This window comes from Chenopodium quinoa, unplaced genomic scaffold (assembly GCF_001683475.1).
Source record: "Chenopodium quinoa cultivar QQ74 unplaced genomic scaffold, ASM168347v1, whole genome shotgun sequence".
NCBI classification, from domain to species: domain Eukaryota; kingdom Viridiplantae; phylum Streptophyta; class Magnoliopsida; order Caryophyllales; family Amaranthaceae; genus Chenopodium; species Chenopodium quinoa.
In genome coordinates this window covers 2,214,836-2,232,780 of record NW_018744113.1, presented here as the reverse complement: position 1 = coordinate 2,232,780, position 17,945 = coordinate 2,214,836, and the positions used below count along the sequence as shown (strand labels likewise).

The 17,945-nt window shown below is 33.4% G+C and overlaps 3 protein-coding genes across 3 annotated transcripts; 2 read left to right on the top strand and 1 right to left on the bottom strand.

Moving 5' to 3' along the window:
* Positions 1-1,307: 1,307 nt before the first annotated feature.
* Positions 1,308-2,801, bottom strand: LOC110692572 (putative UPF0481 protein At3g02645). The gene has a single exon (XM_021869608.1). It carries the CDS (start codon positions 2,799-2,801, stop codon positions 1,308-1,310), a length of 1,494 nt encoding a protein of 497 aa, XP_021725300.1.
* Positions 2,802-4,831: 2,030 nt separating this feature from the next.
* LOC110692588 (glutathione transferase GST 23-like) lies at positions 4,832-6,599 on the top strand. Its single transcript, XM_021869623.1, has 2 exons — positions 4,832-5,266; positions 6,108-6,599. The coding sequence occupies exons 1-2, from the start codon at positions 4,955-4,957 to the stop codon at positions 6,468-6,470; spliced, it is 675 nt and encodes a 224-aa protein (XP_021725315.1). The 5' UTR covers positions 4,832-4,954; the 3' UTR covers positions 6,471-6,599.
* Positions 6,600-15,657: 9,058 nt separating this feature from the next.
* On the top strand, positions 15,658-16,659 carry LOC110692571. The gene has a single exon (XM_021869607.1). It carries the CDS (start codon positions 15,658-15,660, stop codon positions 16,657-16,659), a length of 1,002 nt encoding a protein of 333 aa, XP_021725299.1.
* Positions 16,660-17,945: the final 1,286 nt, after the last annotated feature.

The window sequence follows — 17,945 nt, the reverse complement described above, 5'->3', positions numbered from 1 at the left end:
TTCTTGTGCGTGTTCTGCTCCAGAGAGGGTGAGGAATGGCGAGGATGACTTCCTGGCTCAGCACAATGCTCAGATCCACCAGCATCCAATGGAACAGTAAACCCAGAAACCCTAGGTACTGTTCCATTGGATTGTCTTAAATCCGGCCTAGCAGTAGCTTCAGCAAAGAGAGCAATGGTCTCAGCATCACTTCTGGGATTAGCTCCACAAGCTGGATGCACTAACGCCGGCGCCGGAGTAACCAATTCATCCACCTCTTGAATCGGACTAGGAACGAAAGATGTGCCTGAGTTTCTCAAATTCTGCAATATCGAATCAAAAGCTTCATGAGCAGTCTTTTGTTGCGCTACTTGAGGTGTAGAAATAGCCTGCTTCTTCTTCTTAGCCATTGAAATCCAAAATTGATGAAGAAACCAATCAAAGATGAAGAACCATGGAGAAGAGAGTGAAGAGAGAAAGTCAACGCAAGTCAACTCTCCTTAGAGCATTTATTCAGTTACATTGGGCAATTTTGATATGACTGAAAAATAAACGTAGTAAATATCAATCTAGTAAATCCTTTTATATTACGCCACTCTTAACCACTTATAACAAAGTTGGTTATCTAACCATGCCATCATAGCCCATAATTAAGCATGTTATAAAAATGAAAAAGAAAAGTACATAAGAGTAAATCACATGATTTCATTATTAAAAAAAAAAACAAATTTTAATAATGTCAACTTCAGATTTCAACATCCTTAAAAAAAAAAATCTCGAATTTTAACATCCTTAAAAAAATATATATTCCAATTGCACGATTACAAAAGTAGCAATGTGGGGCAAAGCTCGAGCTACTCATTAGTTAAATATATAATTAGGTGTTGAACTGCTGCCCATTCTCAACAAATGGGAAGCAGTTTGAACCGCTGCCTATTTAAAGGGGGTAATGGCACGACCCCTTGAGTGCCCGCGGTTTAAAACTGTTGCCCATGTTTTGAACTGCTACGCCAATTTATGTTATTGTACTAGTATTTTAAATACAAACTTTGGATAGCTTAATCCTTAAATTCTACAAACTCCATCATATTGGGTTTTTTCAATTCAATTCAACAAGCTCAAGTAACTACCATATTCAATTACTTTTTTCATTAACGTCTTAAATTTAGATGTAATGTTCATAAACTACATAGCTCGTGCAATAGTACGGTTACATTTTATTTTCTATGTAAAAGTTGTTAACCAACTCCTAGGCAAAAAAACTAATATATATAATGAAAACATTAGCTTCTAATTAAACAACATGAAATTAATCAAATTGGCTATATTCATCCTTGTGGATGTGGACCAACCATGCGAGGATTGTACAAGAGGGAGCCTAATACTTGTAATATCAACATTGACAAGACTAAAGCAGCTACTATGAATACCAAAAATTGCCAAGAATTGATTAAATATGCCCTCATAAATCTGCTTAATAGGACCTTCCAATTCCCTTCATAATACCTATTGACATTATCAATGACTTCATCCAAGAAAGATACTCTTGTTAATCTCAATGACTTGCTCATCCCATTCCAAAGATTAGCAACCTCTTCATCACTTTTCAAGTAGTTGAGTATAATCCCTTCTTCTCTTAAGAGCCTTACATCGTCTTTTGTATCAATAATGCCATTCATTAACTCGGTGTAACGAGTAAAAACTAATGGACCTAAAGTGCTTGATGCCTCAAATGCTACTAGGTTTCGTAGAATAACCTCGGTGTTATCATCTATACTAATGGTTGGGAGATAGAACTTCTTACTCTTTTGATCATAATTAATACTCATTATATCTCCATTATTAGGCAAAAATGTGACCCCGGATTTTGAAAGTTCAATGACAGATGGGATCATTTCTTCAACTAAAGGTGGCATGTTGTTTTGAGTAGATTTGGTGTTAGTAGGATCATCGAACTTATTTTCCTTAGGCAAAACAACAGCAGACAAAATGGCGAATCCAGGAAGGCTACAAATGAAAATCCAGGGTAATTTGAAGACGGATTTAAGTGGGATTTGATGCAAGGACTCCTTGAGTTGTGAAAATAACTTACATAACTTTCTTTCCTCATTGATGCCTCGATTAACATTTTCGTCGATTTCAACCATTTCTTCAACTTTAGGAACCAGATTTTTGTACAAAAATTCTAGAATGTGTGCACAAGAAGAGTGTTGAATTTGTGCCCAATTCATCATTTTGAAAGGAGAAACATCTTTACATAAGCCAACTAGAATATCATCCAATATTTCATCAACCATATTTGAAGATTGAAACCAATAGTTCGAAATTTTTCTTAGGACAAACAGAGGAATTTGGTTTTCCAACATCATAATATCCCTTAATATAGTGTTATATACGGATTTCCTTCTTGCAAAATCAACAATCTTGGAAGAAGTTTGACAGAAAAACTTTCCTTCTTTGTTGCTATAAATGTCAATAATCTCAAGTAAAAAGGCAGAGTCGATAGCCATCATCCATGCTAAAGTTTCTCTACTAATGTCTAAATATTTGTGATAGCATGCTCGAATTCTATGATCGAGCATTATCAATTGATCTACAATGGTGTGCAATTTGGTGCTTTGCTTTCGATTTTGAAACCTTTTCGCTGAAGAAACTTTGTATCTCTCCATTTCTTGAAGCTCAAAACGTCGATAATGATAAGGACCGAGAGCAACCAATTGAGGAGTGTAAGCTTTAGGATTTATATCCCTTAAGGCATTAGGGACATTGAATATGGATACATGGATGTCTCCATCGTCTTCTTCGATTTCTTCATCGATCATTTGTTGAACTTGCATAACCCAACGATGCTCATCAAAAGTCTTGTTCAATCAACAACAATTTGTTGGTTGAATTGATGACATGATGAAACTCTAAGGTGAGACGATGAAAATGTTTCATGAGGTTAGAATCCTACATATAAGTTGCAACATTATTACTTTAAACTAAGTTTTTAACTTTGTAACACTTAAGATTATTTAAGGAGATAACGGACTCCATCATATTAATGTTTTAATTGATAATTAATTAAACATACATGGTATTAACTAGGTTCATAAGACATTGAATTAACTCATCTCTTGCATTAAAAAAAGTGAAATTTAATTAACTCATCCAAGAAGAAATATATGAAGAAAGGGGAAATTATGTTTATTTAGAGTTACATGCCCATGCTCTACTCTAACGGGATAGTATATGTAGGGGAATATAATGAACATAAAGATATAAGTTTTAATAACTTCTTAAATAAAGAAAAAGTTTATAACTTCTTATCGATAAATTAATGTAGAACGCAAGCCACATTGTTTATATGTTTTTTACTCCGTGCTCCGTAGCATAAACAAGCTTTGATATTTTCGGCTTTCGGCTTGATATTTTGGATCAACAATTGTTATATACCTTAGCTAACCAATTTGCAGCTATATTTTCTTCTCTAGAGACATGCATGCGCTTTAGAATGAGATTTCGTAATCTGAATCCGCACAATAACCAATCGTAACCCCGCACAACTAGAGTCCATATTAAACGCAAATAAAACCTTATATTTCGAATGAGATTAACCTTGTCTTTTGAAGGAGATTGGAAATACCCTGTCTTTTGAATGAGATAAGGGCCTGTTTACATTTACTGAACTAAGTTGAACTGAACTAAACTGAACTGAACTAAACTGAACTCAACTAATTGGAGCTGAACTGAACTGAACTGAGCTGAACAGAGCTGAAATGAATATTTTACGAGAGATGGAAATTAAGAGCTGAATTGAACTGAACTGATTAGAGCTGAACTGAACTTAACTGAACTGATTGGAGTTGAACTGAACTGAACTTTAGTAAATGTGAACAGACTCTAAGTCCTTTCTTTCGAGCGAGACATTAATTCAACCTAAGAAACGAGAGGAGAGGCTAGGTGTTTTTTATGACAACCATAACTTTGAAAAATGAACGGTTATATTTAATGATATTGAATTATTTTTAAATGTAATATTTATTTTTGAAATAACTTTTTAAATGTAATATTAGTTAAAAATCAATTTAATTATTTCGTGGACAAAAAGTTAATTTTCTGATTTTAAATAATTAAAACTAAATTTCATAAATTAATTTAAAAAAAATGTAATAATTCATTTTCAAAAAAATTTAAAATGAATTCCTAAAATAAGAAAAATGAATGTTAATCAAATATTTGGTTTTGTCACGGAAATTAAGAAAGTTGGTGGAAGTACATAAGTGCATGTGTGGTTAGAGGGGTATAGAGGAGAAACAAAAAGGTGGTTGGGAATAACGGAAGAGAGAGAGAGAGAGAAAAAAAGTGTTGAAAATTAATGTAAAAAGTTATTATTATTACTGTACAAAAAAGTTATAACGATTCATCAAAATGTGGAGAATATTCTCAAATAGTACAATTTTAAAATAGAAATAGATCTTTAATTAAGATTTGCCAAAAATGAAATACAGGTCTCTAATAAAAGGATGGAGGGAGTATTTAAAAATAAATCAAGAATCATTAATCACAACCGACCAATTTTAAATTTTTTTTGACTACCATAATATTTTAAGTGATGATATGAACTCATTCACCTTCATTAGTGTTACACATTGAGTTATTAATACATCCTTTCAAAGTAATCTCAATCAAACTTGGTCATTTGCTTAGGGATTGATGGTGACAATAATATTTCACAGTATAAAAAAACATAACCAAACCTTAATTCAAAGTCAAAAAGTCATGCCGAAGAAACGATTAATTAAAAAAATTTTAAGCACCTTCTTAGATGTTTCACTCAAGTAAACTTCTATTAATTAAACTTATTGTTCTTAATCACACTATAAAACACCCCATTCAATGAGTTTAAAGTTCAAACTCAAGAGTATCAAATTATAACATAATTGTAAATCATATACTAGTATTTCAATATTTGTATTCTTCTCAATAAATCATGGAAAATGTAAAGCTGTTTGGAACTTTGCCAAGCCCATTCAGCTATAGAGTGATTTGGGTACTTGAATTAAAAGGCATAAAATATGATTATATTGAAGAAGATCTTGCTAATAAAAGTTCATTGCTTCTACAATACAATCCAGTTCATAAGAAAATCCCAGTTTTAGTTCACAATGAAAAACCAATATGTGAATCCTTAGTTATTCTTGAGTACGTTGAAGAAATTTGGCCTCATCAACATCCATTATTACCCAAGGAGCCTTATGAAAGAGCAATGGTTAGATTTTGGGCCAAATTTGCCGATGAAAAGGTACAATTCTTAACTTTGTTCATACTATGAATCTATGATGTATGTATTCTATCAAATATTTTTGCTTGGAAGTTCTTTGATCTCGATGTGGAGATGTTGGAACAATAACATGTCAAATTGTCAACCAACCAAGTTGGTCTTAGCGTAGTGGTCTGTCTCAGAATAGCTTACACATTCAACTTTTTGCACATACATCGATACACTAGTTTGACCTTATTTTTACATAATAAATATTAATGAAAATTATTATAAAATTTATATTATGAAACTTTATATAATACCTATCTAACAATATGTTTTATGACAAAATATATTTTATATTGTGTTAGTAAAAAATTATACTCAAAATTAATATATAAATAGTGAAATAAAGTTCAACGTCTCAGTTATTTTGAGATGAAGGTAGTAATTGGTTAGAGTCCATTTTAAACTTTTGGAAACAACATCGATTTGATTTATAAAGATGATTATCGTGGATTGTGTCTAGCTAACCCAATAGTTATATACGTGTTATATCAAAGCAATCTAAAAGGGCGGTAAAAAAACAATTGATATTCACGTGCCACCGTGTTTTGCTACCGCGTACGTAGTATTTGCTTGCGTAAGCCAAATTTAACTTTATTTTAGCATGTTAGTGTGATTGTTAGGTCATACTTTGTCGTGCATTTCCATAAGAAAATTGTCTCAAGGCCTGGCAAACAAAATAGCGTGTCATGGTGTGCTTGTGTTAATCCCATATTCATGTCATCTTTAAATCTAATCTTTAGTCTTTTACCTTTTAAGTGTAGCACACGCCGCAAAGGGACTAATCATGTAATTATTGTGACAAACAATATTGCAGGGCATAGTTATCTGGATACTATTTCGAACCACAGGGGAGGACCAAGCCAAAGCTAAGAAAGAGTGCTTTAACATGCTAGAAACATTAGAAGAGCATGGTAATCTAGGAACTAATACATTTTTTGGAGGTGAAAATGTTGGACTAGCAGATCTTGCAGTTGCCAGTGTAATACATTGGTTGGAAGTTATTGAGCAAGTATTGGAAATCAAGTTATTTGAAGGCACTACTTTCCCAAGCTTGTATAATTGGTTTAACAACTTAAAGGATGTACCAATTATCAAGAGCAATATCCCTGATCAGCACCAAATGTTTTTGTCCTTCAAGAAGCAAAGAGAAACACTGATGGATTCTACCGCTACGTGACACAAAATGCTCCGTACTATTTATGATTAGAGTTGTCTATTCGGGTGTTTGGGTCAAACTTGCTTCAAAGTTAGCTATGTTGATTTGAATCATACCGATCAATTATATCATGTTATAGTTTTTCCTCGTACATAAGTTGCTCAAGTTATATCACTTATTTGAGTGTAATAAATTAGGAAAATTTGTCTGGAAAGGACTTATATATTCACTATTTTGTTTGGAATGACCTTATATGATGAAAGTTGTCTAAAAGGACCTTATAAGTATGTTTTATTGTTTGGAAGGACCTTGACATAGGAATTCGGCATTTGATTTTGATTCTCCGGCATTGACCCCCCACGTGCATGTCACATGGCATTAAAAAAAAATACCTTCTCCCTTTTTTTCCCCTTAACATTGGAATCCGGCGTTTGACTTTGCTAGTGTTTTGAAGACTGGGGTTGGAGGGAAAACGGGAAAAAAAGGGAGAGGGTAATTTTTTTTAATGTCACGTGACATGCAAGTGGGGGTCAACGCCGGAGAATCAAAGTTAAACGCCGTATTCCGATGTCAAGGTCCTTATAAACATCAAAATATACTTATAAAGTCCTTTTAGACAACTTTCAACATAAAAGGTCGTTCCAGACAAAATAGTTAATATATTAGTCCCTTTCAAACAAATTTTCCAATAAATTATGCTACCTCCAATTTTTTTTTGTTGACACCATTTGACTTTTACGCTATTCTCACACTACACTTTGACTCATTTTTATGATTTATAGATACGATAAAATACAGTCATGTGGATCTTGTTTGAATTGTCTCAATGTACATTATATTAAAATTCTCTTTTTATAATTTTACAATGTTGATAATTAGACATATTAACCGTTAACAGCATGCGTTGGCAAGCGCGATAAAAGAAAGGTGTCAACTAAAAATACAAAGGTCGTAAATAATAAAAAACAATTGCAGTTTCTTGGAATATATAATTCACCATATTCTTTCTATTTAATTCTTCTATTATATATTTTTTTTACTTGCAATGATTCTCATTTTACGTTTGTCAATACATTATCTCACTTAGGCCTTAATCACTTCACCTTAAAAAAAACAGTAAAAATAATTTCAGTTCAGTAAGGCCCTGTTCACTTTACGTAAAAAAAAATAATATTTAGTAAAAATAATTTCAGTTCAGTAAAAATAAGTTCAGTTTAGTAAAATTAATTTCACTTCCGTAAAAATAATTTCAGTTCAGTAAAAATCAGTAACTTCAAAGAAGAAATATAACATACATTTAGTAAAAATAAATTCAATTCAGCAAAAATAATATCAAATCAGTAAAAATAATTTTAGTTCAGCAAAAATAAGGTGAAGTTAACCGGGCCTAAAAATAATTTTAGTTCAATAATAATAAGTTCAGTTCAGTAAATAAAATAATTTCAGTTCAGCAAAAATAATTTCAGTTCAGTAAAATTAATTCTAGTTCTAGTAAAAATAATTAAAGATCAGCAAAAATAATTTTAGTTCAGTAAAAATAATTTTAGTTCAGCAAAATTAAGATGAAGTGAACGAGGCCTCAAAGATGATCAAAAATTGATCTAGATTGGAAAAATTGTTCAAATTGGAAAGACGAGTAGTAGAGTACTCGTTTGATCTTCAAGTTAAGAAATGTATTCATTTATTTTTATCCGGTCTCTAGTGTAATTCACTTGAAGGCCCTGTTACTTCACCTCAAAAAAAAATATTCAGTAAAAGTAATTTTAGTTCAGTAAAATTAATTTCAGTTCTTAAAAAATAAGTTCAGTTCAGCAAAAACAATTTCAGTTTAGTAAAAATAATTTCAGTTCGGTAAAAATCGGTTAACCTAATGAAGAAATATAATAGAAAATCAGTCAAAATAATTTCAATTTAGTGAAAATAATTTAAATTTAGCAAAAATAATTTCAGTTTAATAAAAATAATTTTAGTTCAACAAAAATAAGGTGAAGTGAACGGAGCCTAAATCCTTATCAAGAAGTCTTGAACTAAACTGATATATATTTTATATTTATTCATAAAAACCTTAGTTAAGTATAATACTAGGGTCTAACCTTTCTTTTTCTTTTTTTTTTTTTTACCTTTTGGGACCTCCCACATTTTTTTTTTCACCTTTTGGGACATCTATTAAAGTTTTCGGTAATTTAACCTTTAACTCACCGGAGAAAAAGTGAGTCCCTTATTTCAGTTCTTGGTAAAAAAAAAGGTCATTCCCCTAATTAACTTTTGTACAAAATAAGTCAGTCCCTTCATAAATTAGCATGCATATCCAAAACAAGAGTATATTATCCAAATATTCAATAGAAATTAAAACCCAACAAAATAAAGTTGCAGCAATATTCTACTAAGCGTTTAATTTTTAAAAAAAATAATCCAAAAAGAACAGTAGCAGCAACCCACAATTCCTTCGTATTCTCCAATCTTTGCAAGAAAATAGGAATGGCTAGTGTTACAATTTTCTGCAGATGTTTAAGAAGGGTTGCTTGAACAATTTCAAGAATAACCAGAAATCCTTTTAGGAGATTTCATACATGCCAAAATTACAGTTATGAATGAGAGGTGAAAAATGAAATGATCAAAGTGATACAAAGCAATGACAGGCTGCATGAAAGGGAAGAAATCAAGAAGAATCATGTTTCATTTTATAGGATTGTAATCTTAATGGTGTGTTTGGATTGAAGGAAATGGAGAGAAAGGAAGGGAAGAGAAATGGAGTATCTTTCATTTGGATAGGAAATGAGGAAGGGAGGAAATTGGAGGGGAGAGAAATGGAAGGATTAAATTGTAGGAAATTGATCCCTCCAACAATGGAGAGATTTGGAAGGAAAAAACATCCTTCTTCCCCTCCCCTCCCTTTCCCTCCCCTCCTCTTCTCCCCCTCCCCTTCTTTTCCATCCCTTTTCTTTATCCAAACAAACCGTAAGTCTAGTTATGGTGATTGTTGTAATGTATATGTACAAGTAATGAATTAGTGTTTGGTAGAAAAATACCTCGTTAGTACATCTGAACTGTTGTAAATCTTGACCACTTTACAAAGCTTGGAGCATAAGGTTTTCCTTTCTCGTGCACACGTGTCCTTGTTTGATACACCGCCATCCAATCAATATGCAAAAGTAATAATGACGGGACTAACATTTTTGAGCTGATTTGATTTCTTTTTGAACGTTTTTAGGGGACTAACTTATTTAACCCAAGGGGCTAACTTATTTAACCCAAGGGACTCACTTTTTGGGTGGATTCCACCCTTGAGGTCCCAAACGGTGAAAAAAAGTGAAAGGTCCCAAAAGGTGAAAATTTGAAAAGATTAGTCCCCAAATTTATACTTAACTCATAAAAACATGTAGGTTTACATGAGAAATTTTATTAGGCTTTATAAAAGGCAATAGGAAAAATAGAGTTTTACTTTAATTTTGTTTTCCATATTGTTATTAAAAATTAGTGCTTTGTAAAAGATTTTCAAATGAGGAAGGATAGCAATCAAACTAAAGTCGTTTATAAAAAGTGTTTCACATACAAATTAAAAAAGGAAATTTTGTCAGATAACACCTTTTAAGTGTGATTTGTTGTGAGAAAACACCTTATAAATATTTTTTTCTGTGAAAACACACCTAATACCAGAAATTATTTGTAAAATAACACCTAAGGGTGGTTTCAAGCGTGTTGACTTGGTTTCACGGCGTTGACCACCACGTGTGAGTCACGTGCGCCGATTTACCCCCTTCCCTTCTAATTTTTTTTTACCCTTTTCCCTTCAACTCTATTATCTCTCTCCTCTCAATTTCTTTCTCTCTCCTCTCAATTACTTCTCTCTGTGTTGATGCTCACATCACCATTAAAAGCTTCTGGAAGTTGCTTGGCCATGGCAGTGACGAATTGAATGCTTCAATTTTCGTGGTTTAAATTCGCCAAGGAATTGGGTCAGTGTAAAAATTTCTCTCTCCTTTCATTTGTTACTCAATTTTTGTTTGAGTACTTGCCTAAATTTCTCTGTCCTTTTCTTTGTGTCTGCCATGGGTAAAAAAGGGAAGCCTTGGCATTACTGCTACCTCTATCCTATAGAACATTGCTAAGATTAATCGATCCCTAAATAAAAAAACCCTAATTCCAATTTAAAACCCTAACTTATGATAATTCGCAAAATCAACAAAATTAATGGAATAAGTCTTTAATTAATGCTACTTACCTGCCTCGTAATTATGCCAATTGAGTATATTTGCAGAAATTGGAGCTCAAATTTGGAGTTCACTTTCTTCAAAGGGGAGCAATGGAGTTTGGGTGGAAGAGTAGGGGGTTTAATTGGGGAAGAAATTGAGAGGAGAGAGAAAATAAAGTTAGAGGGAAAGAAAGGGTAAAAAATTAGAAAGGAGGGGGTAAGTCGGTGCACGTGACTCCCTTGTGGTAGCTATACTAGTCAACACCGTAAAACCAAATCAACACGTCGGAAACTGCCTTAAGGTGTTTTTTGACAAATAATTTCTGGTATTAGGTGTGTTTTCACAAAATAAATAAATAATTATAAGGTTTTTTCTCACAACAAAACACACTTAAAAGGTGTTACCTGAAAAATTTCCATTAAAAAATGTAGTATTAGTTTAGGTTATGTTTGATTAGCTTTTATCTTAAAACCTTATTACTTAATAATTGAAATTAACATAAACTAAAATAAATAGGCGAACTAATGTTATGTCCATTTCAACTTATATAAGCAAATGTAATATATTTTTAGGAAATTTTGTGTAGAACTCCTCTAAAGATAGGGTTATTTGTGAACAACTACCCATTTTTTATTATTTATTTAGAACTACCCGCAAGTTTGGAAAAATTTGGGTAGCACTACCTACTAACGTTTTTCGTCCAATTAAAACGTTATTTTGGCCTAATTTTTCATTTTTTTTAATTATAATGGTCAATTGATGCTAAAATAAGCAAAAACTACAATTCAATTAAACCCCAAAACCTTAGAAATCAAAATCCCCAAATAATACTAAACTCATGAACCCTAAAATGAATTCTAATTAAAACCCTAATTAGGTTAATTACGGTAAATTAAAACCTTTATAGAAATTGGGAGAGTTAATTGCGTGGAAAAAGTGAAAAAAGTGGGCTCCGATAACGTCTTAATTGGACGGAAAATGTTAATGGGTAGTGCTACCCAAACGTTTTCAAACTTGTGGATAGTTCTAAACAAATAAAAAAAGGGTAGTTATTCACAAATAACCGTATCTTTAAGGGTAGTTCTATACAAAATTTCCTATATTTTTTATTTGTGGTTGTTTATCAAAAATTACCTGTAATAAAATTACATTATGAATTTTAAATACTTAAAAATAACATATTAGTCTGAATTTCATAACTATCTCATTTGATATTATTTTTTTCTATAAGGCTTATTTTCTGTAACTTTATATTTGGCGAACCGAAATTATTTTAGTTAATTGGAATATTTAACTAATTTTCTCTTTAAGGTGAAGTGAACAAGACCACGAATGATTTGATGTCAAAGTTTAACGAAGTCGGAAATTAGAATAGTCAATAAAAGTAGCCTAAGGGGGTTTTTGGAAACCAGCTTTTCAGCTGGCTTTTGGATTTTGGCTTCTTCAAGTTGGTCAAACAGCCAAAAAATATGTTTGGTTAATGGCTATTTAAACTGGCTGAAAAGATGGCTTTTAAGCCAAAAGCCAAAAGCTAGTTGGAGCAGCTTTTGGCTTATGGCTTTTAGCTTGTTGACATTATAATTAATAATTAATAATTAATAATTAAATAAAATTAATAATTAATAAATTAATAATTAATAATTAATAATTAATAATTAATAATTAATAATTAATAATTAATAATTAATAATTAATAATTAATAATTAATAATTAATAATTAATAATTAATAATTAATAATTAATAATTAATAATTAATAATTAATAATTAATAATTAATAATTAATAATTAATAATTAATAATTAATAATTAATAATTAATAATTAATAATTAATAATTAATAATTAATAATTAATAATTAATAATTAATAATTAATAATTAATAATTAATAATTAATAATTAATAATTAATAATTAATAATTAATAATTAATAATTAATAATTAATAATTAATAATTAATAATTAATAATTAATAATTAATAATTAATAATTAATAATTTAATAATTAATAATTAATAATTAATAATTAATAATTAATAATTAATAATTAATAATTAATAATTAATAATTAATAATTAATAATTAATAATTAATAATTAATAATTAATAATTAATAATTAATAATTAATAATTAATAATTAATAATTAATAATTAATAATTAATAATTAATAATTAATAATTAATAATTAATAATTAATAATTAATAATTAATAATTAATAATTAATAATTAATAATTAATAATTAATAATTAATAATTAATAATTAATAATTAATAATTAATAATTAATAATTAATAATTAATAATTAATAATTAATAATTAATAATTAATAATTAATAATTAATAATTAATAATTAATAATTAATAATTAATAATTAATAATTAATAATTAATAATTAATAATTAATAATTAATAATTAATAATTAATAATTAATAATTAATAATTAATAATTAATAATTAATAATTAATAATTAATAATTAATAATTAATAATTAATAATTAATAATTAATAATTAATAATTATAATTAATAATCAATAATTAATAATTAATAATTTATAATTAATAATTAATAATTAATAATTTATAATTTATAATTTATAATTAATAATTAATAATTTATAATTTATAATTTATAATTAATAATTAATAATTAATAATTAATAATTAATAATTAATAATTTATAATTTATAATTTATAATTAAAAATTAATAATTAATAATTAATAATAATTAATATTTTTTGAAACATTAATTATTAGTTTTTAATAGTTAGTATTTAATAATTAATAATTATAATTCAATAATTAGTTTTTAATAATTAGTGTTGAGGGTAAAAAAATACCCCATATACGTGGACCAGTCTCGTAGTGACACGTGGACCAGTTATAGGGTGACACGTGTCACCACGGGAAGATGCCACGCATTCAGCTCAAGAGCGCCCAAAGTTTCAGGCCAATCTCGTGGCGACACGTGGCCTAGTTAGAGGGAGACACGTGTCGTCACGAGAAGATGCCACGTGTTTAGGGCATGTGTTCTCCTTAAATCAGCACGCAAAAGAGGCCTAACAACGTCAGGGCCCAAATCCCGAGAAATATCAATGAATGCCGCAAAGCGGCGCCCCCAAAGTAACACGTGGCATTCACTGATTGCGCAGCCAATCACGTCACGCAATTCTAGGTACAAACCCTAGAATGGGGCACGAGTCCCACCCCTATAAATACCCCAATCATTTATGATGGGAGGGGTGGATTAAGACATTTTACAAAAAACAGAGCATGAAATAGCTCCAACTTCTCTCTACTTTCTCTCTCTAGCCTTTTCCGTTCGGATCACTAACTTGATTGTCGGAGGCGAATATTCCGTTAACCGGAATATTCGTTGTTTTGCAGGTTGGACCGTCTCGTTGCCAGGAGAGCGTGACCAGTATCCAAGGAAATCTAAAAAATACCCGAAGCATTTGGCGCCGTCTATGGGGATACTCGTACGTTATGGCGATAGACGGTCAGACACCTAATCCAGGCGAGGATGGACATGTAGAGGATATAATCCCTACAATCCTTATCAACGATCCGCTGATAGCCACATTTTAAGAAGCCGATGACCCTCCTGTTACCGCAGCCTCTCTTAAGGCCGCGCTTAACAAACTCAGAAAAGAGATTGAGAGCAATGGAGCCTCTACCTCTAGGCAGCCGCCCAGGAGAGAGGAACAGAGGGCTCCAAAGAAGACGCACAACAAAGCAATCCATGCAACGGACGCTGGAAACACTCCCTTTCGAAGGCCGACTGGAAGGTCCTCGAGGGTACCACGGACTAATTTCTTTGATTTGCTGGAAAAAACACAGTCGGCTGGGGGGAGGGGTAGGCAGCCTTGAAGAGAGGAGCTTGAGCCGTCCAGACGATGGAAGGACGCAAGGGATTACCTTCGGCATAAGCAGCGGGAGCGTGCCGCCTACTCGGACACGGCCTCAACCTCAACTATGCCGGTTGATTTTTCACATCATTCTCTCTCCCAACATACCAACACGGCCATCTTCAGCAGAAGTCAGGCGGTCCGCACCCCAACTCCTATTCCAGTTGTCCATACTCCAACTCCTATTCCAGCGCAATCACTTCAATATCAACCTCCTCAGGGGTTCAATGGCTTGATGCAGCCGAACCCCCAGGCCTACGGACAATATGAGCCATACGGGCAGGTGTATGGACAGGCTCCCTACCTGGTTGGACCGTCCGTGCCGCCACAACCCATCGATTGGTAGATGCGCCTACTTACTCTAGGAGATAAGCCGCCTCCGTTTTCGCAAGAAATTTTAACTGCCCCTCAGCCCCCAAAGGTGAAGAGTGTACTTGTGGGAGCCTATGATGGCACATGCAACCCAGAAGAACACATCACCTCGTACAGGAACCTGATGTACTTGCAAAGTGTAGATGATACTACTTGGTGAAAATGCTTTTCGGCCACTTTGAAAGGTGAAGCGCAGGATTGGTTCAACAGTTTGCCGGCGGGATGTATCAATTGTTTTACTACTCTTAGTTTGCTGTTTGTGGGAAATTTTTCATACAACATACCGCCTCAAAAGACTAGCCTTAACTTGGCGACAATCGTCCAAGGGAAGAATGAGGGCCTACGCTCGTACGTCCAACGATTTAACCAAGAAAAAGCCCAAATTCATAATCTGCCGGATGAAATGGCTTACTTTGAATTTCTCCGGGGATTAAGGCACATTGGTTTTAAATTTGACCTGGTAAGAAAAAAGATTCGGACATACGCAGGTGTCTTGCGGGAAGCCGAAGCTTATATTGAAGCGGCGGACTTTTGTTCGCTCACGAAATCAGAAGTGCCGGCCAAGGGGGCTGAGAAAAAACTTTCTCAGCAAGACTCGGCCGGCTAAAAGAAAGAAGGAAAAAAGAGAAAAGAAGAATAGGTGGCTGATGCTCAGCCACAGAAGTCCAAGAAGGTCAAGACGTACGAGCCTCAGTTTGAATTCAACAAGGATTGTTATTCTATCTTGATGGAAATCAAGGATAAGTTTGAATTTGAAAAGCCACAGCCGCTGAGAGGCCCGGCTCAGTACAGGAGCAAGAACAAGTATTGTCTTTACCACAAGGACGTGGGACATGACACAAACGATTGTATCAACTTGAAGATATTGCTGGACAAGCTAGCCGAGAAGGGCATGCTGAATTCTTATGTGATGAAGTCCAAATTCACTTACACGCGAACAAACAACACGTCCGAGAAAAGACAGAAGAATGATAAGAATAAGGACAAGGAAGATGATGGGAATAGCACTGATTCAGGCTTTGTGGCTGTGATATCAGGGGGAATTGCCTCAGGCGACCCAACTATGAAGGGGATCAAGCAGGACGCCCGGAACTTGGGAAAGGTGATAAAAATGGACTCATTAAAGGCCGAACCCTTCCCCGAAGTAATCATCAGTGAGGCCGATCGGGGGGAGGTCAAAGCCCTGCACAATGATCCCATGGTATTCATTATGAAGATAACCAATCTGAAGGTCGGAAGAATATTGATTGACACGGGTAGCGTGGCTAACATCATCAGCCTGGCCGCCTTAAAGAATCTAAGCTTCCCAGAGGATGCTCTCCAGGACATCACTTACCCGTTGGTCGGATTTGGGGGGAATGTCATCCACCCGGTGGGGCGGATAGATTTACCCGTCCGATTTGGGCAAAAAAGGGAAGGAAGAGATATGGTTGTCCGCTTCTTTGTTATGAAAGAGCTGACTAGATATAATGTCATACTCGGCCGTCCTACAGTGAATGTAGCCAAAGCAGTCATTGTACCTCACCTAATGCTGCTAAAGTTCGAGAGGACGGACGGAAAAATAGGGACAATCCAAGGAAGTCAGAAGATGGCAAAGGAATGTAATCAGTTGGCGGTTAAGCCTACACCGCGCGGACCAAAGGCGTCCGAGCCAAAAGAAGAAGGAACCTCACCCCCAACACACCAAGTCGGCCAGAAGCGTAAGGCGGCCAAGATAGAACAAGCATAGCAGCTAATAATTGTCGGTCGGCTAGAAGAGTTACGACCCCAGCCGGCCGGCAGTCACCAAAATATAGTGCTTGACCCCGATCAACCAGGTCGGACAGTTAGTGTGGGCACAATAACTTTGGGTGTGCTTGGGGATGAGTTAATTCAATTGTTGAGAGAGTTCAAAGATGTATTTGCATTTGATGTTGGCGAGATGCCAGGAATAAGCCTTGACCTGGCCATGCATAAGTTGGCTGTAAACCCAGCCATTAAGCCTGTCCGCCAGAAGAAGAGGAATCATGGAGAAGAGAGGAATCAGGCGGCCGCAGCTGAAGTAAAAAAGCTATTGGACGCCGATTTCATTCGGCAATGTTATTACCCAGACAGGGTGGCCAATGTGGTTCTTGTGAAGAAGCCGAATGGAACTTGGAGAATGTGTGTGGATTACACCGACCTGAACAAGGCATGCCCTAAGGATAGCTTTCCCTTGCCCAAAATCGACCGCCTGGTTTATTCAACGGCCGGGCATGCCCTGATGAGTTTTATGGACGCATACTCCGGATTCCATCTGTTGATCTTAAGTTTTGATGATGACTCAAGGAACCTAAGCAAACCCATAAGGGCTTTAACTTTTGTCTATTAGCTTTGATGTACTTGACAGGTTCTTATATGCAACGAAGTTCTAGAGTCAGAACGAAGCACGGAACAAGGTCTAAGGATGAGCTGTGGATGAGCATAGAAGACAATCAGAAGCCAAGTTCCTTGAGTGAGGAACTGAAGCTTCAGAGTCGAAGCTTCACTGTGTTCCAAGGAGTCTTTTGTATCTTTATTATTTATTTAGGCTTCTTGTATATATGTTAAGTACATTGTTAATTGATAGGATTTAAGTGGATTTAATTTCAGTTTATAAAGATTTTATTTTCCCTTCTTTAACAAGATTTAATTTTATTTCAGAAAATTATCTTTTAAGTAAAAATATCTTATTTATTAAAATATTTTCTGTTCTGATTTTATCCTAACATTTTGGAAAATCTGACTTGGTAAAACTATTTTTAAAACGACTTTTACTTGGTAAAGGAGGTTGAGAAAATAAAGGAACCACTTCCTTATTGTGTGCTTCAGCTTGCTGCCCAATCATCCAGGAACTGCACTTCCTTATTTCATGGAAGTTGTGGTGTAGTGGGAGTTAAGGAAAACGTAAGGTTTTCAACTGCTTTCCTCCTGTATAAATAGGATTAGTTTTCTGTTTTGAAAAGTACACTTGAGCATTACGATTCATAGCTTTTCCAAAAAGAGTCAAAAATCCAC

Bases quoted from the DNA above. Each gene is read 5' to 3' on its own strand.
- LOC110692572 (XM_021869608.1), bottom strand. From the start codon at position 2,801: ATGATCGATGAAGAAATCGAAGAAGACGATGGAGACATCCATGTATCC.
- LOC110692588 (XM_021869623.1), top strand. From the start codon at position 4,955: ATGGAAAATGTAAAGCTGTTTGGAACTTTGCCAAGCCCATTCAGCTAT. The intron at 5,267-6,107 runs GTACAATTCTTA...ACAATATTGCAG, and splicing joins CCAAATTTGCCGATGAAAAG to GGCATAGTTATCTGGATACT.
- LOC110692571 (XM_021869607.1), top strand. From the start codon at position 15,658: ATGGAAATCAAGGATAAGTTTGAATTTGAAAAGCCACAGCCGCTGAGA.